The sequence below is a fragment of the Lissotriton helveticus genome, chromosome 5_1 (genome assembly GCF_964261635.1).
Source record: "Lissotriton helveticus chromosome 5_1, aLisHel1.1, whole genome shotgun sequence".
Lineage (NCBI taxonomy): Eukaryota > Metazoa > Chordata > Amphibia > Caudata > Salamandridae > Lissotriton > Lissotriton helveticus.
This window is the reverse complement of record NC_136065.1, coordinates 1,604,070,958-1,604,088,263: the sequence shown is the minus strand read 5'-3', so window position 1 is coordinate 1,604,088,263 and position 17,306 is coordinate 1,604,070,958. Positions and strand designations below refer to the sequence as shown.

The 17,306-nt window shown below is 47.9% G+C and overlaps 1 protein-coding gene across 2 annotated transcripts in view; it reads left to right on the top strand.

Annotated features, from left to right (window-relative positions):
• Window positions 1–17,306, top strand: part of LOC144755649 (cytosolic phospholipase A2 gamma-like) — a 649,811-nt gene that overhangs the window by 340,202 nt on the left and 292,303 nt on the right. For both annotated transcript variants that reach the window (XM_078644799.1, XM_078644800.1), the window contains one exon: window positions 5,288–5,428. In XM_078644799.1, coding sequence (XP_078500925.1) covers window positions 5,288–5,428 — 141 coding nt within the window. The remainder of the gene's footprint in view (window positions 1–5,287; window positions 5,429–17,306) is intronic.

The window sequence follows — 17,306 nt, the reverse complement described above, 5'->3', positions numbered from 1 at the left end:
CCCAAGGTCCCTCCGTCCTCGACACCTTCATACTAAACAAGTGGAGAATACCAAAGCAGAAACCCGGCCTTCCGCACGCACAAGCACACCCAGGAAACCACAACAAAAGCAGCCACCCAAGAGAGCACCGAGAAGGAGGAAAGGAAGACCGCAGGAAACATCCGGCCCGCAACCCAGAACAGGACAGCAGGGACAAGGGCCGGAGAGAAGAAAACCCAGGGCTCCAAATAAAGGAGGCCGCCAACCCGAGCAACCGGGACCCGGACCAGAACATCAAGACCAGGCAAAACAACCCACCGGAGAAGACCGCCCACGCCAAAACCCGCAGGAAGGGACACAGGGCCAGGCAGACCCACCAGGAAGACAAGACAACCCGGAAGAAAGCCAAAGAAGAAAAGGCCCACAGAGCGCAGGCACAAGCACCCAGCCCAAAAAGGAAGGAGAAGCACAGGCCCGAAACACGTCCAAACTCCCAAAAAGAAAGGACCCGAGCTCATGAGACCCGAGGAGGAAACCTCGCCGAGGAGGCCCAGGAAGCAACAAGCACCCAGGAGCCGAACAGGACCGAGAACCCGACCCAAAATACAGGGACGGGGAAGAACCCCAGAACCCAGCCGAAAGCCCACCAAACAAGGAGAGGCCAACAAGACCTGAAAGCCACAAAGAAAACTCAACCAGGACGGGAACAGAGAAAGCGACCACAAGCCCAGAAAACCCCAACCCCAAAGGGAAGGTACACAAGGCAGGAGGGGAGCACAGAACAACTGGGAAACCCCAGCAGCCGCCCAACGAGGCACAGAGGGCAGCATAAAGAAGGCACCCAAAAGACACTGGACCGCCCAGGAACCCCACACCCAGGCCAGGCAAGCAGCAAAGGCAGGAGCAGCGGAAAAAAGAAAGCCCAGGGAGCACAGCACCCAGACCACAACCACAAGGCCCCAACCCAGCAATGCCGGAGAGGAGCCAAGCAAACCGCAAAAGAGGCCAACAAACCCCAACAGAACCGAGAAGCCAGGACCAGAGCCAAGCAACCCGACCACGCAGGAGGAACAGCAGGCCCAAGCAAACCCCAGAAGAAGAGCAGAGGACCAAGCAGCAGGAAACCACAGACAACCCGCAGCCAGGAGGGAGGGACCCGCAGAGGCACGAGCACCACAGAACAGCACCCCAACCACAGAAGGAGGGGCAACCAAACAGACCCACACCGGGAATAAAGCCCGGGAAAGCAAGGGAGGAAGGAGCGAGCCAGGACCACAGAACCAGGAAATAACCAGGAAAGGCCGGCAACAAACCCCCAGAGCAGGCCAAAAAGGGACAGCACAGCCCGAAAACCCAGAAGGCACAGCCCGAAACCACACACAACCAGCAAGAAGCCGGCAGGACTGTAGCCACAGAACCCCACACAGGCTCACAACACCGGGAAAACAAGCCCGGGAAGAGAACCAACAGCAGGAGAAGGGCCAGAAGGAACCACCAGGAAGCGACCCCAACGCAGAACACCCCGCCAGGACCCAAAGGGACACCAGCAGGGAAGCAGAGCCCAAAAAGGAGCCCAACAAGCAGGAGCGGCAGGCCCCAGCCAAAACCTCAGCCAGGCACCCACCAAGGGAACCAGACAAGACCAGAACAACACAGGGAGCAAACACCCCCAACAGGAGACGGACCTGGAAGCCAAACGCCCCCAGCAGCCCCAGAAGGCCAGGCAGGGACCAACCCGGCCTGACCAAGCCAACACAGAGCAGACAGCGGAGCACGGGGACAGCACACCAACCCGGAGAACAGGAGGCATGACAGGAACCGGCAGCAGCCCGGAGGCCCCAAACAGGAACAAACCCGGCAGGCACCCCGGCAGAAACAGGAGGGGCAGACAGCCAAAAGCCAGCCCAGGGGGAGCCAGCGCAGAAGCATCCAGGCCAAGTACACAGAAAAGCCCCCGGACAACACCAGAAGCCCCAAGCGGGAGCAAGGGAAGCCCACACCAACAGGAAGACCCAGGCAGGCACCACAAACAGGCACCAAGCAGGGAACAGACGAGGACAGGAGCAGGCAGGGCCGAATCAGAACAGCCGCACCCAAGGCAGCACAAGCCACCCAAGCGCGGGCAGAGGGGACAGACCACCCCAAAGAGCCCCCGGCAAGACACAGGCAAGCACCAGGAACTGAACCAGGCACAGCCCAAGGAACGGGAGGAACAGGACCAGGAACCAGGAGCCCCAAAGGCGACCAACCACACAGAGGCCAGGAAGCGAAGAACCAGGACACCCAAGCAGAGCAGAGGCACCACACCCCCGCAACGGTCCGAGGAGCCGGAACACCGGCTCACCACCAGGTGGGGCAGGCAGCCCGAAGAAGAGGGGGAACAGAACGCACCCCTCACAGACCGTCGCCGAAGAAGAGAGGAACGCCATGCAGAAGAGAGCAAGGCGCAAGCAAGCACGCAGGAAAAACCCCATCAACACAGGGAACCCCAGGAGCAAGCAAAAGCAGAGCAGCGAAAAGGAACCAGCCAGCACAGAGGCGACAGGAACCCACGCCAACCCCAGGCAGGCCACAAACAGAAGAGCGAAAGCCAACTGCACAGGGAACCAGCAAACAACACACTGGAGATGAAACCCCTCAACAGAGCCTGAAAGAAACTCACAGGCACGAGCGGCCAAGAGCAGGGGTACCACCCGAAGTGCACCAAAAGGGAGAAGACCCCGGCAAGCCCCAACCCAGAAACAGACGAGAGCCGGGGCAAGCTGCAAGGCAGCAGGCCCGGAACAGAAATCCGAACCACACCGGCCAAGAAGAGGAGCACAGGAACCACAGCGCCCGACCGCCCAGCACCAACCAGACACCCCCGCATCACAGGCGGGGAGGGCGCGGACAGGGAGCCCCAGAGAGCACCAGGACGTCCGAGCGACCAAAGGCACACAGAAGCACCCGCCACCGATTCCAGACAGGAAGCAAGCAGCGCGGGGCACCCAGAGGCAGCAGGACACCCCTAAGGAAGAAGGGACGAAGCACCGCATGAACACAGGCACCCCAAGCAAGAGGCCCCAGCACAAACCTCGGCACCCCCAGGAGGCACCCGACACAGGAACAAGGCACGGAACAGAAGGTCCGCCCGTCACCACTCCAGGACAGACCCCAGCAGGCCAACAGGGTCCACCGAGAAGAAAAAAGGGGGCGAAAACAACCAGAGCGGGGGGCAATCAGCTCAACAAGGCCCCCACCGCAACATGGAGGGAAAAAACAAGACATACACCACAGACCCCACGAGACACTGCAGGAAAGAAACAGGGCACCCAGCGCACGAGACGACAGCACGCCCGAAAAATGTAGAAACAACATTGCACCAAAACAAATGCATGTGGAAAGCGCACGTTCACTCCAGCACCGGGGAACTAGGCGCCGAAAAACAAATGCATCATGTTACCCAAGGACACCAAACCGAGGGAACAGGCACAAACACTCAGCAATCTCCAACCACACAGACAGAAAGTGAAAAACACGAGCACATCTGCAAGGCAGGGAAAAGAGCAGCCAACAGTGGGCAGGGAACAGGTAACGGCCCAGCACATCGAACACAGATGGATGAAAGGCCGAGTGGAGCCGCTGGGAATTGAACCTGAGACCAAGAACCCAACACAGGACCCAGCAGCGGAAGCATCAGTTCACTGAGTCATCAGACCCCAAAAAAAAGGAACGTCCCCCACACAGCTCCCATGGATCCACAGGGACTGAAGAAACACAGCCCCGGACCCCAGGCACAAACCCTACATCGAGATGACAGGAATGAAGCAGAGGACACCAGAGGCGGCCCCCGAACCAGACAGCAGAGGCCCCCGCATGCCAGCAACAGGAAACATACCAGCGCTGCCACCTGCGCTGCGCGGGAAGCCTTAACAGGCCTGTGGGCGTCAACAATCCACAAAGTTAAAGCAAGTTCTGGTTGCGCATTGAACTGAATGCAGGGCACTCTCGCAAGTGAGGACAGTGAATCAACACAGACATCCACTTGCCAATTACGTCACTGTTTCAATGAGAAATCCCCGTCTTTGGAACGAGACTCCCAGAGTAAGAAACGCAAACACCGCAGATGACACCAGAGGCAGAGCGGGGGACCCCACAGCCCCCCCCCCCGCCCTCCGGGGCAGGAAGAGAAGTGCAGCGAACTGAGAGCCCAAGAAGTGAGGCAAGGAACCTGCTGCAGTCAGCGCCGGGCCCCTGAAAAAGAAAGAAAACAGGACAAGAGCGCCAGGCAGAAGAAAAAAGGGATCCCGAAATCGGGACTCACCAGGAGTGGGGGCCAACCCCAGGAACAAGGCCCCCACAGCACCGCCGAGCAGAAGTCCATCAGGAGCCCATCCAGCAAGGCAGAGCTCCCCTGCCAGGCTCGGGAAGCCCAGCCCGCGACCCGTAAGCAACAGGGAACTCCAGCACCAGCCACAAAGGGCCGGCAGGTGCAGGCAGCACACAGCAAAGCCGGGAACACTCCAATCCAAACACCGGCTCCAGAGGAAGACTGACTCCAAGCAAGCCCGGCAGGCCAGGAGGCAGTCCAGGTAACCCCACGCCCACACAGCCAGGCAGCAGGGCGGGGGGAGAAGAGAAAGGACCGCCACTCAAGCCCAGCAGGAGCAGCACCAGCACACCATCAACTCTGTCGACAGACAGAAAAAAAGAACAGGAGGTCTGCTGGGTAAGTACTGCTTATGTACTCCCAGGGGGAGGGGCAGTATTAGTGTCCCAGCATGCCTCTTGTTGTTTTTTTCTGTCGGGAGATGGTCATCTCCACTTGTTTAGTATGAAGGTGTCGAGGACGGAGGGACCTGGGGGTAATGCCCCCCAGTCCCTATTTTATGAATAAAGAATATCTGAATACAGTTGAACCTGAATGGGCCCTGATTGGGCTAGATTCTTTATCTTTGCCGGGGAACCCTTGTTCGCAAAGCCTAACCATAAAGTTCTGTTTGTGGAATATTGAGCCGGTGGATATTCTGCAGTAGGAAATAATTTTTGTCAGAAAAAGCTGCTAGTTCAAATTCTGTGATTTTGATTTTAAGTCTACTTCTGTGGCATAGATTTATAATGCTTAGAAATATCACATTTTGTTAAGCTAACATCCACAACTGCTGTGAATTGGGCAATTAGAGTTTACTGTAATCTGAGTGAGAGATAGTATACATTTGAAGCACTGTGAAAGTTTATAAATTGATGATATGGTAGTTACAGAATCGATTGAAATACCAATTATACTTTTGTAGAGTTTATCTTACTTTCATTGTTCCTCTTCTTGCAGGCACCTGGTTCGAGTTCACCCCCCATGATGCTGGATTCCCTGATTATGGAGCATTTGTCAAGACTGAAGTCATTGGAAGCCAGTTTAGCAAGGGCGACCTAGCAACTACGAAAGCAGAGCAAACGATCTGCTACCTGAGAGGTTCAAGACATTTACATATACATACGTATTAATATGTGCCAGTTTTAATAAATATTAGACTTTTTAGTAACAATTGCTAATCAGAAAGCATGAAGCATCGTATCTGAGGTATACTTGATAGTACTTTTCGGAAGACAACTTACATGGCATATAGGAGAATTTGCTGTACATTTTATAATATTCGTAGCTATGACCAAGAATATGTGATTAAAGAGTCTGCGCCTGCCCTAAACATGAGCAGTAATCTTATAATTATAGAAGTTCCATCTGTCTACGTAAGTGCTTTTCCAACCTATTACCAGGTTGGCAAAACACTGCTCCTGATTGCAAAATAGCCGCTGGCTCTGCCCACAGAATCACAATCGGACCATCATTAAACTGCAGGAAAAGTCATTTTTCTGCCAATATTTTTTAGCTATGACCGATCAATGTAAGAATTAGGGATGTATGAAAATGTGCGCAATTTGCTTTTGTGTAATTTCACAAGATTCAAATTTGAAATGTAGTGCTAGACATTAGTACAAAATGTCCCCTCATGTCACGTTCTGCACAATGATGCATTTTGAGTTAAAAATAATTTGAAAAACACAATTGCTGCTAACAACAGCCACTTGCATTTTGGTTGCACGCATTGCTCCAGTGTTCTTGCTCTATAATTTTGCCATTCACGATACCCTAGTTAGGTGACGTGGTTTATTGGTGAGAGTCAGGGAATTTAACAAAACAGGCATAATGTGAAATTCCCAAAATTACATGATTTACACCCTAGTCATTAACATTTTCCTAGACCTAATTCATGAAAGCCAGGCTTAGAATGACATACCACATTCTTTTCTAAGAAAACTCCAACCATGTAAGTGACACTTCCATAAGAATACCAAAAACTGCAGGAAAAGTCATTTTTCTGCCAATATTTTTTTGCTACGACAGATCAATGTAAGAATTAGGGATGTATGAAAATGTGCGCAATTTGCTTTTGTGTAATTTCACAAGATTCAAATTTCAAATGTAGTGCTACACGTTAGTACAAAATGACCCCTAATGTCACGTTCTGCACAATGATGCATTTTGAGTTAAAAATAATTTGAAAAACACAATTGCTGCGAACAACAGCCACTTGCATTTTGGTTGCACGCATTGCTCCAGTGCTCTTGCTCTATAATTTTTCCATTCACGATACCGTAGTTGGGTGACGTGGTTTATTGGTGAGAGTCAGGGAATTTAACAAAACAGGCATAATGCGAAATTCCCAAAATTACATGAATTACACCCTAGTCATTTAAATTTTCCTAGACCTAATTCATGAAAGCCAGGCTTAGAACGACATACCACATTCTTTTCTAAGAAAACTCCAACGATATAAGTGACACTTCCATAAGAATACCAAAAATGTACTCTCAACTTTGAGGGGTTCATTTATAGTACGTTCACTTTGTAATGAAAAATGCACCGTGTCACCAGGTCATGGTGGGTAAATCCCCAGACATGACTATCATCATGCAGCAGGAGCCACTTCAGGGAAAACAGCTGCTACAATGACGGGGAATCTCAAATGTTGTCAACCACCATCTGTTGGTGTGACAGAGATATTCCACTCCTAAAGGGTGGCTGACTTGTAGCTTAAGAAAACAGTGCTTAATTTAAGCCAGTGGTTTCTGGTGTTTGGCACCATCACTTGATGGTGAACACCAGCGCTTTTAAAAGTCTGCCACAAGGTGTCGCTGTCTGTCTAATATAGAGATGACCACAACAACAGTTAAATATCAATTCAACACACATTAAAAAGGACTATTACCTTCCGCCCAAGTCCCTCTTATAGATTTGGGGGCCTAAAATAGTCAGAATTGACACACTTGTAGGAGTTGGATGGTTAGTAGTTGTGTTGTTACTATCATTGGCAGCATAGCAGGGGCAATGCATGATGCAAGATACAGTGGTTCATCAGTCATAATACAGACTATAGGCTTGATAAAAGGAAGACAATATTTAATTGCTCTGTTTTCCGATACAAGAGGCACTTTGGTATTATTATTATGTGCCCCCTGTTGTCTTGGCATCCTTGGTGTGGTTTTCCCTGACTTTTTGCCTTTACCTCCTGTATTTGTTATGTTATGCTGGATTTCATTTTGTCTGGCTTAGACTCTTTGGGCACTTTGCCACTGCTGATCATTCTCAAAGTACAAGTGTTCCCTGCATAAATTTGTATTATGATTGGTTATCCATGATTGACATATTTGATTCACTTGTGAGTCCCTAGTAAAGTACAGAAACTCTTAGGGTTCAGTCCCTATGAATTGCTGTATGGGCACCCTGTGAGAGAACCTCTCAGTCTGAAGAAGAAGGGCTGGAAAGAAGCTCTGGCTAAGACTCCCAAGGATGTGTTCAGCTACATGTTGGCCTCCAGGAACCAGACACAGTGCTTCAGGAAACTTGCTCACGTGAACCTGGAAGGCAGCCAGGAGGAGATGAAACAATGGTATGACCAGAATGCCACTCTTGTAGAGTTAAAGCCTGGCCAAAGAGTGTGGGTAATGGCAACAGTGGAGTCTTGCATGCTCCAAGACAAGTGGACTGGGCAATTTGAGGTGGTGGAGCACAAGAGTGAAGTCTCCTCTTTGGCAAATTTTCAGACTCCTAGGAACCCTTTGAGGGCCCTGCTTGTGAACCACCTCAAGCCTCACTTTGAGAGGTCTGAAGTACCTGTGTTCCTGACTATGGATGATGGAATGGAAGGCTAGAGTTAATCTCTTCCTGACCTCCTGTCGCCCAAGGAACATGATGGGTCAGTGGATTTGTTGTGCAGATAGATGCTTCAGAGTACGGTGTAGGAGCAGTTCTCTCACAATTAAATGATGAGAGCTTGGACCAACCTGTAGCTTTCATTAGTAGGAGGCTACTTCCCAGGGAACACATTTGGAGTGCATTTGAGCGAGAAGCTTTTGCTGTGGTCCGGGCACTGAAGAAGCTAAGATCCTACTTGTTTGGGACTCACATCTGGGTTTAGACAGACCACAGGACTGCAAATGAGGGGTGAGAACTCAAAACTGTTAACGTGGCCCATCTCCCTACAGGGAATAACCTTTACGATGGAACCGTGCCCTGGTACAGAACACGTCAATACTAATGATCTGTCCAGGTTCTTCTCCCTTAGTGATGAGAACTCCCCAGACGTTGGGTAGCTCTCCCTACTTTTCAGTTTGAGGGGACACATGTTAGACTTGCCATCCTTGGCGTGATTTCCCGTGATTAGTTATCCGTGACTCGAATATTTGATTCACTGTTATGGCCCTAGTAAAGTGCACTGCATGCCTATAAATTAAATGCTACTAGTGGGCCTGCGCACTGATTGTGCCACCCACACAAGTAACCTTTCATAGGTATCTCAGACCTGCCACTGCAGTGTCTGCAAGCATTTTTTACCCACATGTTGACCTGGCAAGTACACCCACTTGCCAGGCCCTAACCTTCCCTTTTCTTACATGTAAGACACCCTTCAGGTAGGCCCAAGTTACAACCATGGGCAGTGTGCAGTTTATGTGACAGGTAGGTTATTTACTGGTGTGTGTGACATGTCCTGATAATGAAATACTATGTATTATGTTTTTCACTATTGAAAGGGTATCTGTGCCATGGGCTAACATGGGAGTTCCTTTAGAACATCTTACAAGTATAACTTTCCATAGAGACAAGATGGAAAAGTGAAGCGTAGGTTCTCTGAACTCAGAATTTCATAACACATCTTTTTAGGGAGATGGTTTTTGAATTGTGTTTTTGAAAATGCCATTTTTAGAAAGTAGGTTGTAAAGAAACAAGGGAACCCTGTGAGTCTGGAGGGAGCAAGGATATATAGTCTATTGTAAGCAACAGTGGTCCCTATCCAATAAGTTTAGGTAATGTTTTACAGAACAACATAACGATCTGTGCAATTTTACAATCAAAGTACACATTATTTATTCAAACTGACATTTCCCCCAAAGAAATCACGAAGTGCAGTGGGCTAAAACAGGTTGGGAATCACCAGATTTAACGACCTCAGGCATGTAAATACAATTGAAGTGACTTGCCAACAGTTACTTGTTTACAGTAGTCACATTGCTAAAGACATCTTATGCTCCACAAAATTGAAGGCAAAAGCAATCAGAATCAAGACGTTGGGTGCCTTTTTTTTCTTCAGAGTATGAATTATTTATTCAAACGAAAAATCAAAAAACAATTAACAAAGTGCAGCGGGTTAAAAACAGAGTTGGAAATCACCAGTTTTCCAGACCTCAGGCCTGTAAATACAATTGAAGTGACTTGACAACAGTTACTTTGTAAAAGACATCTTCTGCTCCACAAAATTCAAGGCAAAAACAATCGGAGTCAAGATATAGAGTGTCAACAACGTTTCTATCGCCACTAATCTGGGGGGATCATCATCAGGACGGAAAGAATAATGCCTGAGAAGGGTCCTGTATGAGGCCAGGGAAAGAAAGGGGGAAACAAGGAAGATATGAAGAAAAGAAGAGAGGACGACAAAGGGTTAAATTAAGGCTTGTCATCGAAAAAAACAATAAGTATCGTATTAGCATTTATGTTATGCGAAGTGACTATATGTGGTTAGGAATTATTCTATACATATAGACGTGATATAAAAGTGATATAAGACTCAATGTGTGTAGTGCCGGGTGAACTCTAACCATGCCCTGTGCATTATACAGTAAGAAGGCCATGGGCATGACGAAGAATACTGGTGGGAGTGATACTGAGGGGAAGGAAAGCACTTACGTTCAATTCTTGCGCCAGACTTGTAGGCTGGGGCCAAGTGAAGGTATCATCACTGATCCAGCATAAGGAATTGCAGGAGACAATGGGCCTGAAATTGCAGGTGCACTGTGTTAGGAATTATACATGGATGTGGTGAGCAAGAGTAAGTGAAATATTTAAGGAACACTTTACAATGAGTAATTGGAGTAAATCCGGAGAGCGCAGGGGTGCAAAGAGCGTCCTGTCGATACGGGCGATGGTGCCCACATGCAGAGTCCTGAAGTGGTGCGATACAATATGGAATAAAAATCTAGGAAAAGTAGGCTGTTGCCATGAGAATAAACGTGAAGTTATGTAGCTTACCTTATTGCCAATCGAAAGCGGTATGCCAAGGAAAACGTTCCAAGGGGCGAACCGGATCCAGAATGGTTGCGCACTAAAAGGCAATGTGAGTGGTAGTGATTCCAGATGCCTGAAGGGGCAGACATTGAATGAAGTTCAATCCATAGGTGGCACCATATTGGAAGGGAGAGAACAGATAACCGAGAGCTGGATAAAGAGTACAGGGACAGTAAAAACAATTATTACGTTACGATAACAATCTCAAAAACATAACAATGCATCATAACGGACAATGAACTTGCAAAGATAAAATTAAAAATAAATCAGGTAGAGTATATATACATTGAGCTCGCAGAATGACATACACGGGTCACAAAGCACCAGGATTGAAGATACGTATCAATTAGTTAATAGTGTGAAAATCAGCAGTTACGATTACATTACATGCAATCGAATCAAAGTATAAATCAATACCTAGTCGCGTGATGGCGGACTTGGCAATAAGGCTGGAAAGGGTGTAGAAAATAAAAGGAGGAGAGGGCATACAAAAGGCAGGAAATTTGCCAGACTTCAAGAATTGTGACAAAGATGTCATGAGATGTGTGAGGAACCTGATAGTTATAGAGTTGGCGCGATAGCATGAACACATATGCGAAAAAACAAAAAAGGTTAAGGTTAGAACAGATTACATTAGCCAGTAAAATACAAGTCTGCAAAGATAATTAGGTCAAGTTTGTCCAATCCTCCATACGGTTGTGTCGAGTATGCAGACTGTTGCTGCGCAGGATCCACTTCAATTCCTCTTTGTTAAGGATCGTACTAATTTCTGTACTGCGAGTTGGTGGTTGAATCAAATTAATCACTTGCTACTTCAAGTCGTCCTCCACGTGTCCATGCTTCATGAAGTGTTAAACCAAATAGAGAATTGGGTGTTCGGCATATAAGGCGACTGCAGTGCTGGCAGATTCTGATCCTGATTTTCTGAGTTGTCTGACCTATGTAAATGCTGTTACATGGACATAACATAGCACACACAACGTTGTTTGTATTGCAATTGGAAAAGTGATTTAATGTCACATCAATGCTTTCAAAAGGTGAATTTTTCGCTTTCAATAGTCAAATGACAAATACTGCAGCCCCCACATTTGAAATGGCCCATCGTAGGAGACAGACCCCACATTTCAAGACACTCTACGTCTTGAATCCAATTGTTTTGCCTTGAAATTTGTGGAGTATAAGATGTCTTTTACAATGTGACTAAATAAGTAACTCTTGCCAAGTCTCTTCAATTGTATTTACATGCCTGAGGTCTGGAAATCTGGTGCTTTCCAAACCCGTTTTTAACCCACTGCACTTCATGAATTGTTTTTTGATTATCCGTTTGAATAAATAATTGGTACTTTGATTGTAAAATTGCACAGATCATAATATTGTTCTGTAGAACATTACCTATACTATATAGGGACCACTCTTGCTTACAATAGATTTTTAGAAAGTAGGCATTTTCTGGTTTAGCCATTCTGTATGCCTCTTCTGTTTGTTTATTGACCTTCTGGTTTTGGAATGATGGGGGCTGGGGATTTGCATTTACTGTAGACAGCTACCAGGGTTAGGGGGTGGGGGGCTGAGGTGTGTACTGCCTTTCCTGGGTGACTCAGAGCTGCGCAGAATCTACCAGGGTTTCATTTAGAGTGGTGGGAGGAGTTTCCCTTGCACCTGAATACGTGTTAGGTCTATTTAAGTTCCTCAGGAATAGTACCCCCAAGATGCCCACCTTCTGGAGGCTCCGACTCTGGATTAAATGTCACAGGCAATCAAAGTGACCAGATGCGGGCAGGGTATTAGGGAGGGTACTACGAGGATGGAGACCTGGAATGAATGAATTATGTGGTAAGGTGACAGCTATTTACTGTCAACACTGTCTATGCATGTTACAGTACTGATTGGCATTAATTACATGTGTAGATATTTCATGTAATAAAATGAAGAGTTTGTCTTAGAATCCACAAACGAGGAATATTGATGTAGTCCACTAATTATAAAGAAGGACGTGTTCAAGAAGTATTTACTGTATTAGGATTGGCAAGAGTTATCAAAATATATCCTTTACATGGATTAATCACTGTTTCTAACCACTGTTTATATGTGCTAGATTGCCTACTTATCATCAGTGTTAATAGAAGAATGCCTCTAGCATTTGGTGCCAAAATACAAGCTCTATTTCTTGCCTTAGTGTCCACCACACAATCCTGGAATGAACATTAGTCTCAGTGCATTCCAATATTTAAGTTCAAGTCAAAGACGCCTCTTCTCTCCTCTCGTGGCAACCTGCAATAACAAAAGGAAAGTAAACTGAAGAAAATGAGAGGAGCAGCAGTAAACAGCTCTCTCCTACCAGTCTCTCGATGTGCAACAGGGAACACTAGTATCCACAACCCTCCAGATCTCCAAACTGGCACACAAAGCACGTCTAATGCAAAACCAGCATCCAGGAATGGTTCGGCAATAATCCGCAACAAGAGTGGCCTTTTTTGGATCCAATCCGGGCAATTGGCGTCTGTCACACGGGGAGAAGCTTCAGAGGTGCTAAAAATGCTATGTTTTTTAAGGCACATGGGTATCACCCTGGGGCAGATATAGGGAAACATACTGCGTTCATACCTCTTCACACAGTTTCTAATAAACCTTGTCAAAACATACTATGTTTTTTCTCACACAGTGTAATATATAGTAATGTTCTGGTTGACCCTAATACACATTGTCAAAAACACAATTTTTTCTCTCACACAGTGAATAATACTTTACTTTTCTGTTTCACCCTTTAATACAGTTTTGTTTCATCATTATGCGATATAAGGATGCATGCTGTTTACATTGCAAAGCATGGTGACCCAGTATCTTTGCTACAAAAGGCTTAATGAGTCACAGTAGTAATATATTTAAATGTCACATAGGCCGGAGTACAATATCTGTTGACTCTACGAATCTTCGTACGTTAAGAGGAGGGGGATTCCTGACAATAGGCTATATTGCCTTTTACAATGCCATCTCCACCTCCTGTGGTCCTGTTGCACCGGAGAGGACAGAACTGGTTGTGACTGGGCTCAGAGACACTGGCAATTGAGAGAACAAAGACAAAATGGGATATAAGTAGTGGACCCAAAACCCCAGAGGATATATCACTTCTGGACTCAAGAGGAAATTTTTGCCAAGGAGAAGATCTAAAGAGCTGGAAGGAGGAGTACTACCCCTTTGTTGTGCGCTTTGCTGGGTTGGCCTGCAGTTGCTGCTTCTGCCAAGAAAGAGGACAAAGACGAGAACTTTGCTGAGAACCTGCTTGAAGAAGAATCTCCAAGGGCTTGTGTCTACTGGTTCCTTGCCCTTTGGGTCCAAGGACAGCATTCTTCCCAGCAGCTCTGCCTAATCAGTCGACCAGCACTGAGCCTTTCCGCCACTGCTGCCCTTGCGGCCCCGCCCTTGATCCAGCCCTGCGCCCACCTCCCTTTTGCTGCTCCTGCCCCCCTCCCCTACCAGTGCAGTCGCCACTAAGGCAAGCCCATCTGCGCCCGTCTACGACCCAACCGCGACCTGACGGCGACCAGCACCAGGAACCTTGGCTCTCCTAGACCCCTCAGCTACAACTCGACCACCCTTCACACACTCAACCCCGGGAGACACACCCACTGCGCAAGGTCCTCGCCTAACACCACCCACGGGCAGTTCTCTTGCAAACCCTGCTGTAGATCCTTCACCGTTGACAAAGCTCCCTTGGCCGCCAACTGCCCACCTGATGCATGCACCAGTGAGAACCTGACCTGCATACTCCTCAACGTGTGCTCCCTGAACTGACATGCCATAGAAATCTGGGACCTGATCGACACCCTCACACCCGACGTCGCCTTCTTTACAGAGACCTGGACCAACGCCACCTCCGGTCCTGTAGACGCCTAGAAAAAACCTGGCGAAACCAGGAAACCTTGGAATCTCGGAACAACCACAAGAACGCCCTGAAGGAATACCACCAGCGTATAAGAGACACCAAACGGACCTTCATGAAAGACAAAATCCAGACCACTGCGACCGACAGCAGAGAACTCATCAACGTCATACAGCAGTTCGCAAGACCCGCCTGCAATGCCATGGACATCGCACCTTCCCAGGAACTCTGCAACAAGCACAGCTCCTACTTCTATCGGAAGATCACAGACCTCTACAACAACCTCAGTGAACCAGCGCCAGACACCACCCCCCTTCCCATCACCGCCGACAAGCCGACCATCACTTCTTGAGATCCCGTTACCATCAAACTCATCACCACGACCATGAAGAGAACTCACGCAGGAGCACCTACGGACTCCTGTCCATTGCACGTATTCCACAGGGCCGCTGCCGCCATTGCAACCAAACTTGGTCGTGCCATCAACGCCTCCCTCACATCCGGTTTATGCCCAGATGATTGGAAACGGGCAGAGGTGAAACCCCTCCTCATGAAACCTACGGCAGACCCCACAGACCTGAAGAACTACCGGCCCATCTCTCTCCTCCCCTTCACAGCCAAAGTAGAAAGAGGGACTTGTAAACGCCCAGCTGACTGCCTTCGTCGAAGATAACTCCATCCTAGACTCCTCACACTCTGGATTCTGCAGCAACCACAGCACCCTCTGAGCCACCACGGATGACATCCGCCTGCCACACGTACGAGGTACACACTTCGTCCATCATCCTGCTAGACCTCTCCGCGGCCTTCAACACATTTCACATCGCACGCTCACAGCCAGACTTCACAACACAGGGATACAAGGAACCGCCCTCGACTGGATCCAATCATTCCTCTCTGGCCGAACCGAGAGGATCAGACTCCCTCCCTTCCACTCTGAACCCACCGATATCAACTGAGGAGTACCACAGAGATCATCTCTCAGCCCTACGCTCTTCAACATCTACATGGCTCCCCTCGGCATCATCGTGAGACAGCATGGGCTCAGGATCGTATCCGACACCGATGACACTCAGCCCATCCTCTCCCTCACAAAGAATCCCGAAGACACCAGACTCTGCTTCCAGAAAGAAATGAAAAATGTGGCAGCCTGGATGAAGGACAGCTGCCAGAAGCTCAACTCAGAAAAGACTGAGGTCCTCATCCTTAGACCCAGCTCCACCACCTGGGAAAACACCTGGTGGCCGTCCGCCTTCAGGAGACCACCCACTCCCACCGACCGCACCCGGAACCTCAGCATCATCCTTGACTCCTCCCTCTCCATGAACCACCAGATCAACGCCGTTGCCTCCACCAGTTTCAACTGCCTTCGGATCCTACGTTAGACCTTCAAATGGATCCCCTCCGACTGCAGAAGGACCATCACCCACGCACTCATATCCAGCAGACTTGACCACAGCAATGCCCTCTATGCCAGAATCAACATAACTCTTCTACACAGCCTCCAAACCACCCAGAACGCGGCAGCCAGACTCGTCCTCAGAACTCCGCAGTGCGAGCACATGACCCTGGAGAAGAGAGTCACTTTCAAACTCCTCACCCACACCTACAAAGCCCTCAACAACATCGGACCCAAATACCTTAACGAGAGAGTCTCCTTCCACGCTCCCAAGAGAAACCTCTGCTCTGCCGCCCCCGCCCTAACAGAGGTCCCCCGCATCCGCAGAAACAAAACCAGAGGAAGAGCCTTCTCTTACATCGCTGTTATTAAGAGACAAGGGAACCCGAAGGTAATACACTAGGGACCTTGGCCGTTCATTTTTTACAAAAAACAGTGGACCCTAGTACTTGAGAGATCAGGGTAAGAATAGACATACACTAAATAGTTGGTATGTCCTTTGTCCAGCTGGACCGGAATTTATTTGATACATGTACACAATTAGAGATGAATCTTACAGTAATGTCAAGAGGGCACGACCCATGACCCACAGTGAACAAGACAAAACAACAAAATTCAGGCAAGAGCGAACAAGGCGGTCTGTATACTTGTAATCAGTGAACAGACTTGATTGCGTTTTTGAGTACCATTGAACAAAGCATTTACGAACATTTTAGGTACAAATGGTACTAATGTGTCGACGACGTTTCGATGCCGAAACCTTAAATACATGGCATCATCTTCAGAACAAGAATATAAATCATGTTTGTCATGGAATTAAATAACAATTGCCTTTTATACTACAAACAATCAACAAAGTGAAAAAGGATATACGGGGAAATAAAAGGAGAGAGAACATTGTGATTATGTTGCTAGGCATGTGTAAAAATGACCAACTGTGACATGAATGCATTTTAGTGGTGATAGTAATTAATTAAAGAAATGGCTTGAATACTTTTGCCTCAGTAGAGTGGTGGCGAGGCCTAGAACTGCCAAGATAGTGTGACTATCGCCCGGCGCATACGGCGTAGTGAAAGCTAAAAAACGGCGCAAAACGGTAATAAATTTGTATCAGAGGTCTTGAAGTCAAACGTGAAAAGTAAAATTTGTGACATATGGCGCAGAGCAATGAATTACGAGAAATTCCAAGTTGTGACATAGTAGTGACTTTATTGACTTCCTATGATTCTGTGCCTTTCCTCCCCACCTTAAAGTTTTATTGCGAATAATTAGAATGTAAATTATAAATATGTACATAGGTTTTGCACTCTTTTATTTATCACAGCACCTTCACCACATTGCCTCACTTCACCCATATTCCTATGTCCTCTCACACAGCCCATTGAGGAAACCCCATTCCAAGATGGCCCCCACTACTCGTGCGCCAGAACTCTTTCTATTTTTTCCCCATCTCC